The sequence below is a fragment of the Mustela nigripes genome, chromosome 10, assembly GCF_022355385.1.
Source record: "Mustela nigripes isolate SB6536 chromosome 10, MUSNIG.SB6536, whole genome shotgun sequence".
Lineage (NCBI taxonomy): Eukaryota > Metazoa > Chordata > Mammalia > Carnivora > Mustelidae > Mustela > Mustela nigripes.
The window spans coordinates 4,323,853-4,340,922 of NC_081566.1; the positions used below are offsets into that span (position 1 = coordinate 4,323,853).

Sequence of the window (17,070 nt, forward strand, 5' to 3'; positions counted from 1 at the left end):
ACTACGAGGGACAGGAAAGGCTGGTGGATTTGAAGGATGTCAAGACAGCAGGGACATCGCATCCACTGGGAGCTCCTTAAGGACTTGTGCATGGCCAAGGGCATGTCTTTGCGCCCTCCGTGGTGCTTTGCATGGGTTGGCACTTGAGAACATAGAGATGGAATTGGACAGAAATAAGTGACGTGTTTTCCTGTCCAGAGGTTTATGAAAGCACTGGGAGACCAGACAGGTCTTCCTCCTAACTCTTCAACACTCTGGCTGTGGCCTCGGGAGAATCTTCTCAGCTGTCTGGGGCTCAGGTCCACGTCTGTGAAACCAGGGGCATGGCAGGATGATCTCCAGATTCTTCTAGTGATGAGGTTCGGGAGCCCGGAAGGTTTGGGGTTGGTACGACAATATTGCAGCTGGTTTGCAAACAAGCCTCAGAGGTGAGAAACTCCTCTGTAGACTGACAAACGGGTACAGAACTCAGGACTCTTCACTCACGGGGCTAAGGCTGTCCTTTTCCTGTTGTCCCACAGCTGTGACAGAAAACCATATCCCAGACTCAGAGGCTATCCACCCAAAAGGTGATTCTCGTGAGACCCCGAGGATGGAAGGCTCTCGAGGCATCCAGATCCTCAGCCCTCACACATCTGCTAGACGCTCAAAGGAAACAGTGGGTGACAAAAACAACGACTTTGACATTTGAGTCACTTTGGTGCTTCTGATTTTCCCACAAACCCACCATGACATGTGTTTTTGCGATGAAACATTTCAGACTTCAATAAGGGGCTCATAAAAGAGCCCACAAGACTCAGGTGTTTCCACTCTTAAAAGATGCTGTTTACGGGTGCTGCTCTCGGGGTAGTCTGAAGCACTCTTGTTTCCTAATCATTTTCACATCGTACCCTTTTTGGGTTAGAATTTTGGCTCAAACACCAACAGACTTTGTGACCCTGGGCGAGTCGTTTTACCTACTTGAGTGTTAGCTGCCTCACTTATGTTCATCTCATCGATAGGTATTTATGGTGTCTCTAATAGCAGGAACCATTCTAGATTTGGAATTCACAGTCAGCTATTTCTTTAACAGGCAGAAATCCAGAAGACGTTCATACAATTTAGTAACAAATGTATGACCTCAGCACTCTTTGCAGTGAATCTAATGTATTATTATGCTCGCGTATTAGGGCTCAGAGAAAAAAATGACCAATCTGCTTATGCTACAAAGCTGTAGTAATCAAAACGCCATGGTACTAGCACAAAAATAGACACATAGATCAATAAAACAGAACAAGGAGTCCAGAAATAAACTCATACTTGTACAGTCAATCTCCAACAAAGGAGGTGAGAATATAAGTAGGGAAAAGACAGTCTCTTCCATAAGTGGGAAAACTGGACAGCTACATGCGAAAGAATGAAACCGGTCCACCACTCTCTCATGCCATACACAAAAGTACATTCAAGATATCAGATACCTAACTGTGACACTGGAAAATAAATAACCCAATTAAAAATGGGCAGAGGACCTGAATAGACACTTTCCAAAGAAGACCTACAGATGGCCAACAGTCAGATGAAAAGGTTTCAGTATCACGAGTCATCAGGGAAATGCAAATCCGAGCCACAGTGGGGAGTCATCAGGGAAATGCAAATCCGAGCCACAGTGGGAGATCTCCTCACACGTCCGAACGGCTAGACTCAAAAAGACAATAAGTAACCAGTGATGCTGAGGGTACAGAGAAAAAGGAACCCTCGTGCACTGTTGTTGGTGATGCAAACTGGTGCAGCCACTGTGGAAAACAGTTCTGGACATCCCTCAAAAAATTAAAAATAGAAATACCATAGGATCCAGTAATTCCACAACTGGGTATTTACCCCCCCCCCCCAAAAAAAAACACCACACACTAATTTGAAAAGATATATGCACCCCTGTGTGTGTGTATACATGTGTACATACATACATAGACACATACATGTATAATGGAATATTACTCAGGCATGAAAAGGATGAGATCTTGCCATTTAAAACATGGATGAACCTAGGGGATGTGATCCTAAGTAAAGTAAAATAGACAGAGAAAAGCAAATACTATATGATTTCCCTTTCATGGGAAATTTAAAATACAAAACAAAGAGCAGGAAAAAGCCCTTAAATACAGGGACCCCACCAGTGCTGGTCCCAGAGGAGAGGGGATGGGTGGCGGGCACAGTAGATGAAGGGAAGTGGGAAGCACAGGCTTCCAGTTAGGGAATGAAGAGGTCACGGGAATGAAAGGTCAGCAGCCCAGGAAGCATCATCAAGGGTATTATGATGGTGTTTGTGGTGACAGACGGCGGCTACACTTGTGGTGAGCGCACCACGACGCGGAGAGGTGAAATCACTCTATGGCACCCCTGGGACCGAGGCAACCCTGGGTGTCAGCTGTGCTTCAATAAAAACATCAAAATGTGGGGGCGCCTGGGTGGCTCGGTCGGGTAAGCATCCAGCTCTTGATACTGGCTCTGGCCTTGATCTCAGGGTTGTGAGTTCAAGCCCCACGCTGGGCTCCACACTGGCCGTGGAGCCACTTAAAAAATAATCAAATAAAAAATGCTCATTCTGCTGAGCCGCCACCTAACTTTATCATGTCAGGGCCAGCCACCAGAGTTCTAACTCCAAGAAAAGTCGATAAGCCTCTTGAGAGAAACAGTGACTGCACAGGACTGGTACCAAAGCTTTTGAGTGGGGGGGACAGTCTCTCCCTGGCCCCTTGGGATGTGCTTCGGGTGGCAAGGAGGTCATCTGGAGGCAGGAGAGACCGGCCTGGCACCTACTGGATTATTAATGGGGCGGACGCCTTTGGGTGTGAGCCTGTGCCATTCCTCCCAAATGTCTTCTGACTTGTCTGAGGGTTTAAGAGCTAAAATCTGAGGAGAAACCGAGAAAATGATAGAGTTGTGACTTGAGGGTGCTATGAAACTACCGTACGGGGAGTCTGGTAAGAATCGTTTCAGGGGGACGCCCGGGTGGCTCAGTGGGTTGGACGACTGCCTTCAGCTCAGGTCATGATCCCGGAGTCCCGGGATCGAGTCCCGCATCAGGCTCCCAGCTCCATGGAGAGTCTGCTTCTTCCTCTGACCTTTTCCTCACTCATGCTCTCTCTCTCACTGTCTCTTCTCTCAAATGAATAAATAAAATCTTAAAAAAAAAAAAAAAAGAATCGTTTCAGGATTTATTGTCAGGCACCGTGCTAGGCTGTGTGCATGAGAGAGTGCAGAAGACAGACATAATTCTGTATCTATCTGTATCGGTCCATATCTGTTTTTGAAAATGTGATAAGAACCACAAAAGGAAAAAACAAAACACAGAATAGTAACTGGGATGATCTCATTTAGATGGAGTGCCCTGTGAATACCTCTTCGAGGAAGTGATGTTTGGTTTAGAACTGAAGGATTCTGGGAGCTGGCCACTCAAAAGTAGGGCTGGGGCAAAGTGGGGCAAAGAACATTCCGGCCAATGGCAGCATCTCATGCAAAGGCCCTGAGGTGGGCGAGAACTTGCCACATTTGGTGAGTGGAAAGGCCCGTGTGACGGCAGCATGGCACGAGAGGAAGAGCAGAGAGTTGCCGAGTAAGGAAGAGCCCAGATAATGAGGGCTTTGGAGGTCACACCAAAGATTTCAGATATTACTCTCAATGGCCTGGACACGGCTCCGTGGTGACTGAAGGAGCGCCAGGGCTGGGCTCAGAGAAAGGCGGGGAGGGCGCTGTCCTGCTGCACCTCCTTGGTCAGCACCTGCAGGGTCGTCCCATGGTGGCCGCTCAGCTCCATGAGTGAGGTTGCAGAGGGACCTTCATTCCCACCAGGGCCCTGTTTCTGACCTCAGACTCTTCTGTGTTTGGCATTTCAGCCAACATGGGTTTGTTGAGTTTTCACCCAGTGGTAGTGAACGAGATAGACCTGCTGTGCCACGTGTGATTTCTTAATACTCAGCATCATCCCTGCCTTTTTATCCTCTTCCCGGTCCCCAGGGAAGAGTTAGGTGGTCTGGTGCCCTCAGGTGCTACTCTGGGGGGCTCCTGAGTCATGTCTAGTGCTCCGGGCCACGGTCCACTGAGGCCGCTCCCGTGCTAAAACACGGGAGGGATGGAAAGAAAGAAGAGGGGCGCCTGGGTGGCTCAGTGGGTTAAGCCGCTGCCTTCGGCTCAGGTCAGGATCTCGGGGTCCTGGGATCGAGTCCCGCGTCGGGCTCTCTGCTCATCAGGGAGCCTGCTTCCTTCTCTCTCTCTCTCTCTCTGCCTGCCTCTCAGTGTACTTGTGATTTCTCTCTGTCAAATAAATAAATAAAATCTTTAAAAAAAAAAAAAAAAAAAAAAGAAAGAAAGAAGAGCCCCTTCTCCTGCTTCTTCTGTTCTTTTAACCTCCATGTGGCTAACGTGCTAAGATGGGGAAAGATCACCGGAATTCTTTTACTAAAGGACCTAACAGTTTCTGAAGGGAATTATAGTGACAGAGCGACCCGCATTAAAGATAATTTGAATTTCATCTAATGAGGCCAGATACCTAAAAAAATTCTAACAGCTTGTACAGGGAGTGTTCTCTGATTTGGTCCTGCACTTAAATTTGCTCCTAAGCCTCACTCACATCCCATTAAATCTCAGGACCGGCAATCCCACCCCTTATCTGAAAGAAATCACCAGTTCTGAATCATTCTCCCCATCCATCCTCAAGGAACACTGGTCCAGGAATCAGAGATGCTGCCGGCACAAGTAGAGGGATGAGGTGAGAAAGAGACATTCCTCATTTGGAGTTTTCTACACGTGGGAGCTACCAGCCTGCTGGCCCTTTTATTTATTTATTCAGCAGATTTTTTAAGGTTTATTTATTTGTAGTAATCTCTACACACAACGTGGGGCTCAAACTCATGACCCCGAGACCAAGAGTTGCACGCTCTAATGACTGAGCCGGGCAGGTGGCCCTTCATTGCATCTTTAGAGGCAAATACATGGGTTTCCTCACCCCCGGCCATCACAGAGCTAAGGTCTTACTGGAAAAGGTTATTCCTGCTGATGAACAAGGTTCTGGTAATACCCCAAACTGTGACAAGTCCCTATTATTGTCTCTCTCTCTCTTTTTTTTTTAAGATTTTATTTATTTATTTGACAGAGAGATCACGGTAGACAGAGAGGCAGGCAGAGAGAGAGGAAGGGAAGCAGGCTCCCCGCTGAGCAGAGAGCCCAATGCGGGGCTCGATCCCAGGACCCTGGGATCATGACCTGAGGTGAAGGCAGCAGCTTAACCCACTGAGCCACCCAGGCACCCCCTGTTATTGTCTCTTACGGTGTTTATTTCTCCATGACTTAGCCAACATATGACATTCGGTGACATTATCGAAGAGGAATTATCGCTGTTTAAAGACTGCTCTCTGTCTCTGTTTCTGTTCAGAGTCTCCCCAGAATCTGAGGACACTGGATGGGTTTGGGGAGATATTTATGATTCTGATTCCTCCTATGGGATTATATCAAGAAACAGGGAAGGGGGAGATATGAAAGTATGACATCATTCTTACTGAAGAATGCTCAAAGCTTCTGTGAGAGCTTGAGAGAGAAAAGCGGGGAGGATCTCAGCCTGAAACAGATGGGTCCCTCAGCCCACCGGTGAAACCTCTGAGTTTCTAGTCGTTGGGCATTCCCTTGTCCTGTTGCCTGCCACCTACCTCCCCTCTCCACCTTGATTTACCCTCCGTGGAAGGCCGACACGTCACGTCTACGGATGGTTTGCATGCGGGGAGATTTGCTACACTTACTGCAACAGTGAGGGCAGCGTTTGCTGAGAGCTTACTTTGATTCTAAGCCCTATTTGAAGTGTATCAGGTGCTTTGACCAGTGCTCACAGTGCCTGTGGAATCCATTCTGTTCTGATCGGGCCCATTTTTATAGATGAGAAGACTGTGGCTCCGACGAGGGGCAGTGGCCTGTCCAGCTCACACAGCTCGTTAAGGGGAAGAACTGGGATCTGCCCCGGGCAGTTTACCCCCAGAGCCGCAAACCCCTAAGCATCGTGCAACACACTCTCTCCACCCATCCCCGATGTGGTGTGTTTTTTCACTCATCTGAATCTGCCACTAGCAGTAAAATTTTTCTAGTATAAAAAAGATGACTCTAGGGGCACCTGGGTGGCTTAGTGGGTTAAGCCTCTGCCTTCGGCTCAGGTTATGATCTCAGGGTCCTGGGATCGACCCCCACATCGGGCTCTGCTCAGCGAGAAGCCTGCTTCCTCCTCTCTCTCTCTCTGCCTCTCTGCCTATTTGTGATCTTTCTCTGTCAAATAAATAAAATCTCTTTTAAAAAAAAAAAGATGATTCTATACAATTTTTGTCAGAGTTCTCTGAGGGTACTTTCAAGGTTTTTTTTGGTTTTGGTCCTTTTTTTTTTTGGTTGTCTGTATGGTAGAATTCTTAACTTATACATTATGATGATTACTTCTGGACTTGAAACTTGCCATTTTTCACAACTATGAGTAAACCCATGTGTGACTTCAAAAGCACATTAGCTCTGCCCACCTCGAAAAGAGAGTGAGATGCTCGTGCAGTTGTTCTGCTCCCAACTGTCACGCTGTCTCCCGAGCACAGAGTGGGATGTGGGCAGAGGCGTCTGGGGAGGAGGCAGTGCCGGCTCTTGGACTCTAACGGGAAGGAGCCCCGTGTGTCCCTCTAGGGAATTTGGTTTCAAACCTTCCAGCACAAGGTGTTAGGCGAGAAGGTGAGATCTCTGAGTGTGTGTTTATCGGCGTGGTTCTTGCGTCATTCTGCGGGATGGTTTGTGTCGGGAAGGCTGGTGGGGGGGGCAGTTGGGGTGTCACTGAACACAGCAGGTGACAGCTAGTTGACGTCTGACCTAAGACAATAACAGGAAAACTAGAAATGGTGAGAGGGTGCTGATGTGAGAAACAGACTTGGGGAAAATCCATCGGCTTGGGTTCAGATGTTGCGGGAAAGAAAGACAGAAGATTGAAGTTGTCCCCAGAAAGACTGACGTCCAGTGAAGCAGGTAGTATGGGAGGGGGTAGGTGGGAAGAGTGTGGCAGGGAACTAAATCTGGTGTTGGCCGTGGCGGGGATGGAGAGCCAGAATGGTAGGTGCAGAAATGCCCCAGCATGATGGAAAGGCTAATGAGATCCGAACAGGGGAGTTCTCCAGTGAAATGGAAAAGTGGGTTTTATGAGCAGTTGGGGGTTTGTTTGGGAGCGTGTTTAGGACTGCAGCCAAGCATCTGGGAGTCATGGGCACATAAGTAGTACTCAAAGCCAGAGAGAAGGGTGAGGGCCGTCCAGATAGGGTTCCCATCTTTAGTAAAAGACAAATAGGGGGATGCCTGGGTGGCTCAGTTGGTTGGACGACTGCCTTCAGCTCAGGTCATCATCCTGGAGTCCCGAGATCGAGTCTCGCATCGGGCTCCCAGCTCCACGGGGAGTCTGCTTTTCTCTCTGCCCTTCTCCTCACTCGTGCTCTCTCTCCCTGTCTCTCTCTCAAATAAATAAATAAAATCTTTAAAAAAAAAAGACAAATAGGACAATCAGTTAAATGTGAACATCGGAAAAATTATAAATAACTTCTTAGTGTATCCCATATAATGTTTAGGATATACTTATCCTAAAAACGATTTATTATTATTTTCTATCCTAAAAAGGATTCACATTTCTTTATGTGAAATTCAAATTTGGGCATCATGTATTACCCATGACAACGGTATCACAGGCTGCAAACGGAGGCCGCCTGCGGGGACAGATGGCCGTTGCCCGGCCAGGGGTCCTGGGGGCCAGTGATGCACAGGGAGCGTGGGCGGCGGGCGGGAGACCTGGGGCAGCCTGGGGGACTGGGTTCGGCTGACTCCTGGGGTGTCCAGTATGCTAATGCTTCAAAACATACTAAAAAAAAAAAAATATATATATATATATATATATATATATATATATATATATGTTTTAGTGCAGACTATCCCAATTTTAAAAGGGGACCACAGTGAAGAGAAAAATCACAGTGAGGTCTATGGGTTCACAAGGCGTTTCAGCCACTGGTTTGCAGCCTGTGATCCAGTCCCCAGAGGGGTGGGGCAGAGTTTACCGCACCCGTTCTAGCGCTCTGCCGAGTCGGGGAATAGGACTGAGGGGTGGGAAAGGTTGGCAGCAAGGGGTGGGTGCCCTGGGCGGGATGTAAGCTGTGGGCAGGTCTCCGCGGCCTTCCGCGCCCAGTCTCGGCCCCTGGGCCTGGACCCCCCGCCGGCCCCTGGCAGGTGGACAGAGCGCACAGGCCCGCGCCGTGCCGCGTCCCTCGCGGGGCCCGCGGAGGACCGGCTCTGCAGTGGCGGGCGGCGGGGACCCTGCGTGGGGCCCTGCGGGCCTCACCAGAGAACTGTGGGCGGAAACTTCCCGGGTTTGCTCTGCCTCTGGTTGAGGCTTCTCAGCTTCAGATGCAAAGTCAGTGGGTGTCTCTGAGCAAGACAGAGGAGAGAGCGGGCGACAGAGAGGTGTTCCCCGGGGCTCTGCAAGCTATAAAGAGCGAGCCGGCTCTCCTGCTCCAGCAGACAGACAGACAGACAGACAGACAGCCGCGCGCCCGGCCGGCACACCTGCGCTGGGGGCCAGCCCGACCCCCCGCCATGCAGCAGCCCCTGAATTACCCCCCGTACCCCCACGTCTACTGGGTGGACGGCAGCGCCAGCTCCCCCTGGGCGCCTCCGGGCTCCGTCCTCCCGTGTCCGTCGTCTGTGCCCGGGAGGCCGAGGAGGCCGCCGCCGCCGCCGCCGCCGCCTCCGCCGCCCCTGCCTCCGGTGCCCCTGCCGCCTCTGAAGACGCCGAGGGACCACAACACAGGCCTGTGTCTCCTTGTGGTGTTTTTCATGGTGCTGGTGGCCCTGGTCGGCCTGGGGCTGGGGCTGTTCCAGCTCTTCCACCTGCAGAAGGAGCTGGCGGAGCTCAGAGAGGTAAGCCCGTGTGGGGATTGCTGTGTGCTGGAGATGCGGGTGTAGACGGCTCTGCTGCAGCGGACGGGTGGGGGGGAAGTAGTGGGGGAGGGGGGCACCGAGGCCCAGAGGGACCGTGGCCTTGCTTGCAAAGTGGTTTCTAGTCCTTTCTCTTCCTGTCTTCGAAGTGGGTCATTCTAGTCGTTCTATCTCAGAGGCGGAGGCTCAAGTGAGTGAAAGGGATATTTGCCCTCTTGGAAAGGATCAGGGGACTGTCCCTCCTTTCACAGCTGGCAGGGCCGCTGGCTGAACCTCTACCTAGAGGTTCGTGATTCAGGAAAGAAAAAGAATTTGGAGTCTTGCTTGGAAGTGAATTTGTTTAAATGACCCAACTAAATTTCCTTGGAAATACTTAAAAATGTTAGAACTATTCCAAATTGCAAAACCCAGGCATGGTGAGACAGGATGGCATGGCCAGAGTCCGAGTTAGGAGAGGCTCTGAGGTATGAAGATGCCCTCAGGTTTATTCTGTCTACTTGACGGCTGTGCCTCCACTAGCTCAAAGAACTTCATGCTTACAGTGCGTCTTTTCCCTCTTTGTTGCCAGTCCACCAGCAAAAGTCATACAGCATCGTCTTTGGAGAAGCAAACAGGTGAGTCATTTTACGGATGTGTACTGAGTCTCTAAAGACGGTCCTCACTGCTGAACCACGTGGGGCAGATGCCTTGAATTCCATCCCACTCTTGGACACATTATACTACAAAAGGAATCCTGGCTAATTCAGAATCGTTGCTCATTTTGGTTCCTTGAGCTGCCCTAACATATGAAGTACATGTAATCATTCAAAATCAGTATAACTGAGTACTGCGCACAATTCAAGTAATTTCCATTCGGCTTTGGAAAGAGACAACACAGATGGAAAGAACCAACACAGCTGGTTCCATTGCTGTCGCCTTCACAGGCCTCCTGGTTTCCATGAACAGGGCAGTGGCTGTAGCTCCCAGCGAGATGTAGAGAGGAGCAGGCAGAGACAGATGTTTCTGGGAAAAGTTGTCTCCTCTTCAAACTCTCTGAGAGATAACTCAAGAATCAAGCTTTATTTAAAGAAAAAAATTCTAGGATGTGTTTAAGCTTTTATTTATTTATTTATTTATTTAGGGGGGAGGGGCAGAGGGAGAAGGAGAGAGAGACTTCAGAGCCCCGACACAGGGCTCCATCTCACGACCCTGAGTGAGATCATGACTGGAGCCGAAATCAAGAACCGGATGCTTAACTGACTGAGCCACCCAGGCACCCCTTAAGCTTTTAAAAAGTATGCAATTAATCATCCACATTAAAGTTGTTCTTTTGCATTCACTGGAAGTCTTGAGGGGGAAACCTTAGCCATTTTTCAAGGGCTAGTCCAGCTTTCCCCACAAAGGCAATCATGAGGTACCTTCAATAAAAGAAAGGCCTCTGTTGAGATTCAGGACAAGGGAAAAGATGAAAATTTTGAACACTGACCTTGTGTGAAGTTTCAGGACATCGTCTGGAAACATGTGCAGGTAGGTTTAGCATGCTCTGGTTTATTCAACTGAGATCGACCAAACTTTGGATTCGGTAAGAGTTGGATGGGAGCTTGGAGCAAATCTGGGATAGCCATCTCACATTTCGGAAGAGAATTAGGGGATATGCCCCAAATCGCTGGTGTGGAACTGGGGTTAGGAGGAACACGGGCTCCTGGTGCTTTGTCACCAGCAGGGCTTTCCAGCACGTAGACTGGTGCTCTGTGAAATAGGGAAACTTCTGTCTTTGATGGCCACTGAAGGAGAAATAAAGATGAGAAGCAAGATGCCTCTGCAAAGACAATAGGTAAATCTTGGGAAGAAAATGGAAGCAGCACTGGCCATCCAAGGAGGGGAGCCCATTCCACTTTCTCTTATGTGCCTATTGTAGGTCACCCAAGTCACCCTACTGCTCCAGAATGTGGGCTCTGGAGGACCCATCCTGTGGACGCTCTGGTCTCTGGTTCTAGGCCCAAGTCCCTAAGTGTTAGAAAGTCCTGATGTATTCAAGCAGAGTGGAAATATTTGTTAGAAAAATAAAACCTTTGGAGGATTTCCAAAATAAAACAGCTTTGAAAATCAGTGGAATGTGGCTGGTGAGACTGGTACCTAATTACTCATCTCTCCGCCACTCTCTGGGATCATTTTAGTGATTAAAAGTCAAGTGCACAGATGACCCAGGTCTGTCTCTTCCAGTAAAAAGCATCTTGTCATCCACGCAGATGGACCGGAGGTTGGTGAATTTCCCCACGGAGAACAAAGTAGCCACTTTATTAATAGGAAAACAGATGCCAATCAAACAAGGGTATATCCATTTTCATTCATCCCATTAGTGAAGATTAAAAAAAACCAGAATGGCAAAAATGCAAGAAAAAATTTTGCTTAAGCATTAGTTGACAGCCAGGGAACATGTAAATTGCTATATTCGTTCTGAAGACCAGTTGGAAAAATGTACAAAGGATTAAAAATGTTAATTTAGCAGACACCTGAGTGGCTCAGTCAGCTAAGCTTCTGCCTTCTGCTTAGGTCATGATCCCAGGGTCCTGGGATTGAGCTCTGCATCAGGCTCCCCGCTCAGCCAAGAGCCTGGTTCTCCTTCTCCCTCTGCCTGCCGCTCCCCCTGCTTGTGCTCACATGCTCTCTCTCTCTCTCTCTCTCTGTGTGTCAAATAAATAAACGAAATCTTCTTTTTAAAAAAGTGTTAATTTACCATGTAATCTCATCACTAAGAATTTATCTTAATAAGATAATCAAAGATATACCCCAAAACTCATAGATAATTATGTTCATCATTACCTTATAAGCCTATTTGTAATAAATAAGTCAGAAGAAACTAAATGCCTCTTAATAGGAAATTAAATACATCATGGTATATTCAGAGGGCCTCCTATGCAGCTACTGAAATCCATATAATTACATTTAAGGCCGTGAAGAGTGTGCACTCTATATTGTTAAATAAAAAATACAAGTTATAAAACTATGCTTGGTTTAAATCAACTATATAAGTGCATGTGTATATTTTTATATTCTTAGTAAAGAATTAGAAGTACTTGTACTTCAACAAATTAACAGTGATTTTCTCTGGGATGTACTATCCAAGATTATTTAAACATACTTATTTGCTTCTTTTTCATTTTCCATTTTTCCACAGTTCACTCATTTAAGTCTTTTATTCATTCACAAATGTTCTTGGAGAGCTTCTTATGTCCCAGGCGGGTGCTGGGTGTAGGTGATGACTAAGAACAAGAGAGACAAGGGTCCTACCCCGAGGGAGCTTTCAGAGCTCAGTAAAGGGTAAATAAAAGTAAGCAAGCAGACTATAATTTCAAACTGTACTAAGTGCGATGTAACATAGAGTGGTCTGGAAAGTCCCCTCTAAGGAGGTGTTGTGTGCGCGTGCATGTGTGTGGGGTGGTGTGGGAAGATAGTGGAGAACATTCCAGCAGTGAGTATGGCATGTGCAAAGGCCCCAGGGGTAGGAAACATTCATCACCTATGTGGAGGATCTATTTCCAGTTTATTTCAGCATTTCTCCAGCAGGTATTCTTACTAAGGACCCTCTGAAAATCACACTGTGCAACGCTCTGCGAGGGATAGAAAGATATGCAGCCTGTGGTTCTCTGTTCCATTTCCTGTCAGTACGTGGCTGAATGCCAGACCAGTTGCACGGATGGTTTGTGGTATAGGAATGTAGACGAGACTCAGTTTTGCCTTTCCTGTTCGCTAACACCTCCTTCGTGGTGGGTGGTCTTGAGTGGCTAGAGAGGACGTGATTACTCAGGTCATGTTCTCAGCTCATAGTGGCAATCTCACGCCACAGGTGAGTTTTACAGGCGAATTGTAATGAACCTGATGTGGATGAGGGCCCTTCTGTGAATCTTTCTTAAATGTGTTAGCTGAATTCATTAGCTAAGTGGTGGCTCTCATTGGTTAAAATATTTGAAGTCAGAAAAATAATGACTACTTTGGGAGCTATTGTCTATTCTACTTCCTCCGATTTAATTCAGCAAATATTTGCTGTTCACATGCCCACTCTGGTGGATTAAACACACAGTAGGAAGTTTGCTATTTATTGGGTGGGAGTAAGACAAGTCATGCAGTTATCACAGAAATGGAGTGTCAGAACTGACAAAAGAGGTAAAGACAAAGTCACTCTAGGCTTCAAAGGAAGGAAGGACCATATTCGAATTAAAATGGCCTGGGAGGGTTTTCCCCAAGAAATAGGTATTGCAGGCGGTACTTATGGGGTGATAGGAATTTGCCACAAAGATCTCTCTGGAGGGCGTTCTGAGCGGATGAACAGCATGAGCAAAGGCACGAGGCTGGAAGCTGGGTGGGTTCAGATCACATCAGCCCCTGTGTTGTGCCCCCTTGGCCAATCTGAGCAAGCAGAGGAGGGGAGGCTGGACAGACAGGCGGAGATCATGTGGCTGGGGATATGTTATATGTGTAGTGGAGAGTTAGTCAAGGCACCTGAGATCTGAGGGTGATTAATATGGGCAGATGGTTGAATGCCACTGAGGGGAAGACCTAGTGGCCAGGTGGTAAAATCATAGTCTTTGGCCTCTGTCCTGCCGAGTCCTAGAGGCAGCAGAACTGGAAAAAAACCCAATCTGGAGCCAGGAGACTTGAGCGTCCATCCTATTCTGACCTTGTATAGCTGGGTCTTCTTGGACAGATCATCCAGCTGAGCTCATTTAGCCATCAGACAATAATCCCTACCTCAGAGGATTGTGGCAAGGTCAAATGCAGTAACTGGTAGGATAGCTCTTTTTCAATCAACCTTTTTATTGTCTTTTCATGACATCATCTGTGCATAGGTCTATCTCAGTTTGGTTTACCTTTTACCTCTGTTTCTGAAGTACCGATGGCTGCAAGTTCTAGCTTTGCACTTGGATGACTAATGTATGTTAGACTGTTGCCATTTATGTTTTTAAAAAATTGTTTTTATTTAAATGACCAGTTTGGAGTCCCAACAAAAGAAACTGGTATCTCATTTTATATATATCTTTCATCTCTCCATGATGCAGGTCAACCCAATCTGCCCTCTGAAAACAGGGAGCTGAGAAAAGTGGCCCATCTAACAGGTCTGTATCTGGGAGGTACATGGGTCTTGGGAAAGCCTTTGACAGGTTGGGTACTGTGCTCGGAGGGTGTTGCTGCTTTCTGGTGATAGTATTTGACACCCAAGAATAGTCCTATCTTAATAGTCAAGTCACACGCAAACTGCACCCCTACTCTAATCTAGGCCATGTTCTGAACTGGCAAAATGGAGCTGATTATGAGAGGACCCTGCCCAGGAGGAGCTCACTCTTTTAAGTCATTCCAAAGACCCCTAGGGGATTTGGGGCATGGGTTCAAGAGGTGAGATCTGGGGAGGTGGGGAGTGATCAATTATTGTAGTCAGTGCTTTTCTGGTTTTCTGGAAGAGCTTCACTGTGCTTTGTGCAAGAGTAGAAGTAGGAGTAAGAGGAAGGGCCCAGTCCTGGCCCTGGTGGACTTCCTGCATGTGGCCAGGTAGTGAAGTAAAGTCATTTGAGAACAATGTGGTGTGGGCATTCCCAGGGCACAGTCCATGAATATCTGAGAAGCGGACAAGTATCATAGAAAGGATATGCCACTGCCCTGGAATTATTTAGGCAGAAGCTGTAGAATAATCCTTTCTGGATCACCAGATATTTATTGAACACGTGTGCCGAGCTCTGGAGACATGTAGTAGATTATTAATGTGATTCCTGCCTTCAAGGAACTTAAAATCTAATAGGGAAATACAGGTACATAAGTGGTCATTTTGGTACTACAGAGTGTTCTTTGCTTAAGGTATGATTATACTGCTGTGGAGACATAAAAGAAAGGGAATTTTAGCCCAAAGTGGAGGTACTGAAGACTTCTTAGTATAGGTGAGGAGTTGAACCAGATGATCCCTAAGGGTTCTTCCCAACTTTAGAATTTCCTTGTGTTTGGCTTTTTTCCACCTAGAGAGACCTCAAAACCTAGAAATTTCGGTGTTAGTTCTGAAGATCATACAGTCTGTGTTCCAAAGAACTAAACTAATTTCATTAATGTCTCCTTATAATTGATTAGGATATATATTATTGTCCCAGTTGTGTAGATGACTAAATTAGGGCAAGCAATTCGATAGCGGTGTCGCAGGAATTCAGTGATGGATCGAGTCTGACCCATTAGCCAGTTCCATATGGGCAGTGCCATTTTGGCCCTTTGCTCAAGGAACGGCCCACAGTTTCACTTTGGAAGCTTCGTTTGTTGGGTGCATGAGCAGTCCTGGCTGAAAGCTCCTCTCTGATTTGATTTCAGGCAAGCCCAACTCAAGATCCATCCCTCTGGAATGGGAAGACACATACGGGATTGCCCTTGTCTCTGGGGTGAAGTATAAGAAGGGCAGCCTTGTGATCAATGACACTGGGCTCTACTTTGTGTATTCTAAAGTGTACTTCAGGGGTCAGTCCTGCAACAACCGGCCCCTGAATCACAAGGTCTATTTGAGGAACTCTAAGTATCCCCAGGATCTAGTGCTGATGGAGGGGAAGTTAATGAACTACTGCACTACTGGCCAGATGTGGGCCCGCAGCAGCTACCTGGGGGCAGTATTCAATCTCACCAGTACTGACCATTTATATGTTAATGTGTCCGAACTGTCTGTGGTCAGTTTTGAGGAATCTAAGACCTTTTTTGGCTTATATAAGCTCTAAGAAAAGCACTTTGGGATTCTCTCCACATGGTTCCTTATTACAGGCCCTGAAAATATGGTCTTGAATGAGAGTCTTCTCAAGCCCACTTGAGATCAAGTGAGAAGACATGAGCCAAGAGTGTCTAGAGACCACAGGGTCCAGCAGATCTACCGTTCCTCATCTCATGAGCCAGACGGGAGGGGGAATACGACTGAAGAACACGAGATTTGGGGCTGCCGTGTGAAATGCAGAGGCAGGAAGAAGCAGCTACCAGGGTGTTCTACACACTTAAAAGTGTCCACAAGCATTTTAGCACATTGAAAAGGACACCTGTTAACTCACCTCTTGGAGTGGGTCTACTGTCTACCTCGGGGTGGCTGTCTTTCAGATATGGATGTGACATGAGTGTACAAGGGACAGAAAAAGAGGACTAGGCTTGTATCATAAGCTAAAGAGACCGAAAGGCCAGTGTCCCATTGGAAGCATGTTAACTTCTGAAGGCAGAGCTGGAGCCACCAGGTGACGCTAACAGAGAAGCAAGGGGATCTTTGGGGAAGTTGCTCCATTCCTCACACAGCATGTATATTTCCAGTGCAATTTTTAGGGGTGGTGTGTGTGTGTGTGTGTGTGTGTGTGTGTGTGTGTACTCACATGTATGTGACTAGAAGAGTTACATAAGAAGAGACAATGTGGAACTTGTGAAGGCTATGTTAGGAAAACATGGGTTGCATTTAATGGTAGATTTTGAATACCTCTTGGCAACCAACTCAGTTGTCCTTAAAATAGTCCTCAAGACTCTTTGATTGTCACCTGTTCATGCTGTTCTCCTATAATATAACCAGTATTTATATGTTTTGTGTATTTTAATAAAAAGAGGAAATGTAATAAACATTATATTTTAGAATACAGGCCAACATTACATTGAATGTACTTGTTGGAAATGACTAAAATTTGTTTTTTCCCCCCTTATAATTTCTTTCCTCCATGGCTTCTTCACTCCTTTTGCCTTAAGGCTGCGTTAAGAAGGACTCACTGGAATGAAGCAAATCCATCATTGCCAGACACCCCTCTCCCCAGTCTGTTTCCATTATCCAGAGTTTTTATTGTCTATATTATTGCCAATGTTAAGCTCACCCAACTTTCAACAGATTTGATGACAACTTCCCCCAGGCTTCCCTGGGAGCAGAGCCATAGCATTGTGGAAAGGGCACAGACTTTGGGCTGAAAAACATGAACTTGAATCTTTGTTCATCTGCTTTCTAAATGCAATCATGGGGTGAGTCCCTTGACTTCTCTTGGACAAAAATGACCGATACGTATATTAAGTATCTGGTCATGGCATCTGTCAGTTCAGTCAGTCACTCGGTGAGAGGTACTTCTAGCTCCAGAAAAAGCCACTGACCGGAGGCCTCCA

The 17,070-nt window shown here is 47.1% G+C and overlaps 1 protein-coding gene across 1 annotated transcript; it reads left to right on the forward strand.

Moving 5' to 3' along the window:
* The first annotated feature begins 8,348 nt into the window (after nucleotides 1–8,348).
* FASLG (Fas ligand) lies at nucleotides 8,349–16,523 on the forward strand. The gene is made up of 4 exons (XM_059413985.1): nucleotides 8,349–8,943; nucleotides 9,530–9,575; nucleotides 13,998–14,054; nucleotides 15,283–16,523. Exons 1-4 carry the CDS (start codon nucleotides 8,431–8,433, stop codon nucleotides 15,675–15,677), a joined length of 1,011 nt encoding a protein of 336 aa, XP_059269968.1. The 5' UTR covers nucleotides 8,349–8,430; the 3' UTR covers nucleotides 15,678–16,523.
* Nucleotides 16,524–17,070: the final 547 nt, after the last annotated feature.

Coding starts and splice junctions, on each gene's coding strand:
- FASLG (XM_059413985.1), top strand. CDS start 8,431: ATGCAAAGTCAGTGGGTGTCTCTGAGCAAGACAGAGGAGAGAGCGGGC. Junction 9,576..13,997: donor GTCTTTGGAGAAGCAAACAG/GTGAGTCATTTT, acceptor TCCATGATGCAG/GTCAACCCAATCTGCCCTCT. Junction 14,055..15,282: donor AAAAGTGGCCCATCTAACAG/GTCTGTATCTGG, acceptor ATTTGATTTCAG/GCAAGCCCAACTCAAGATCC.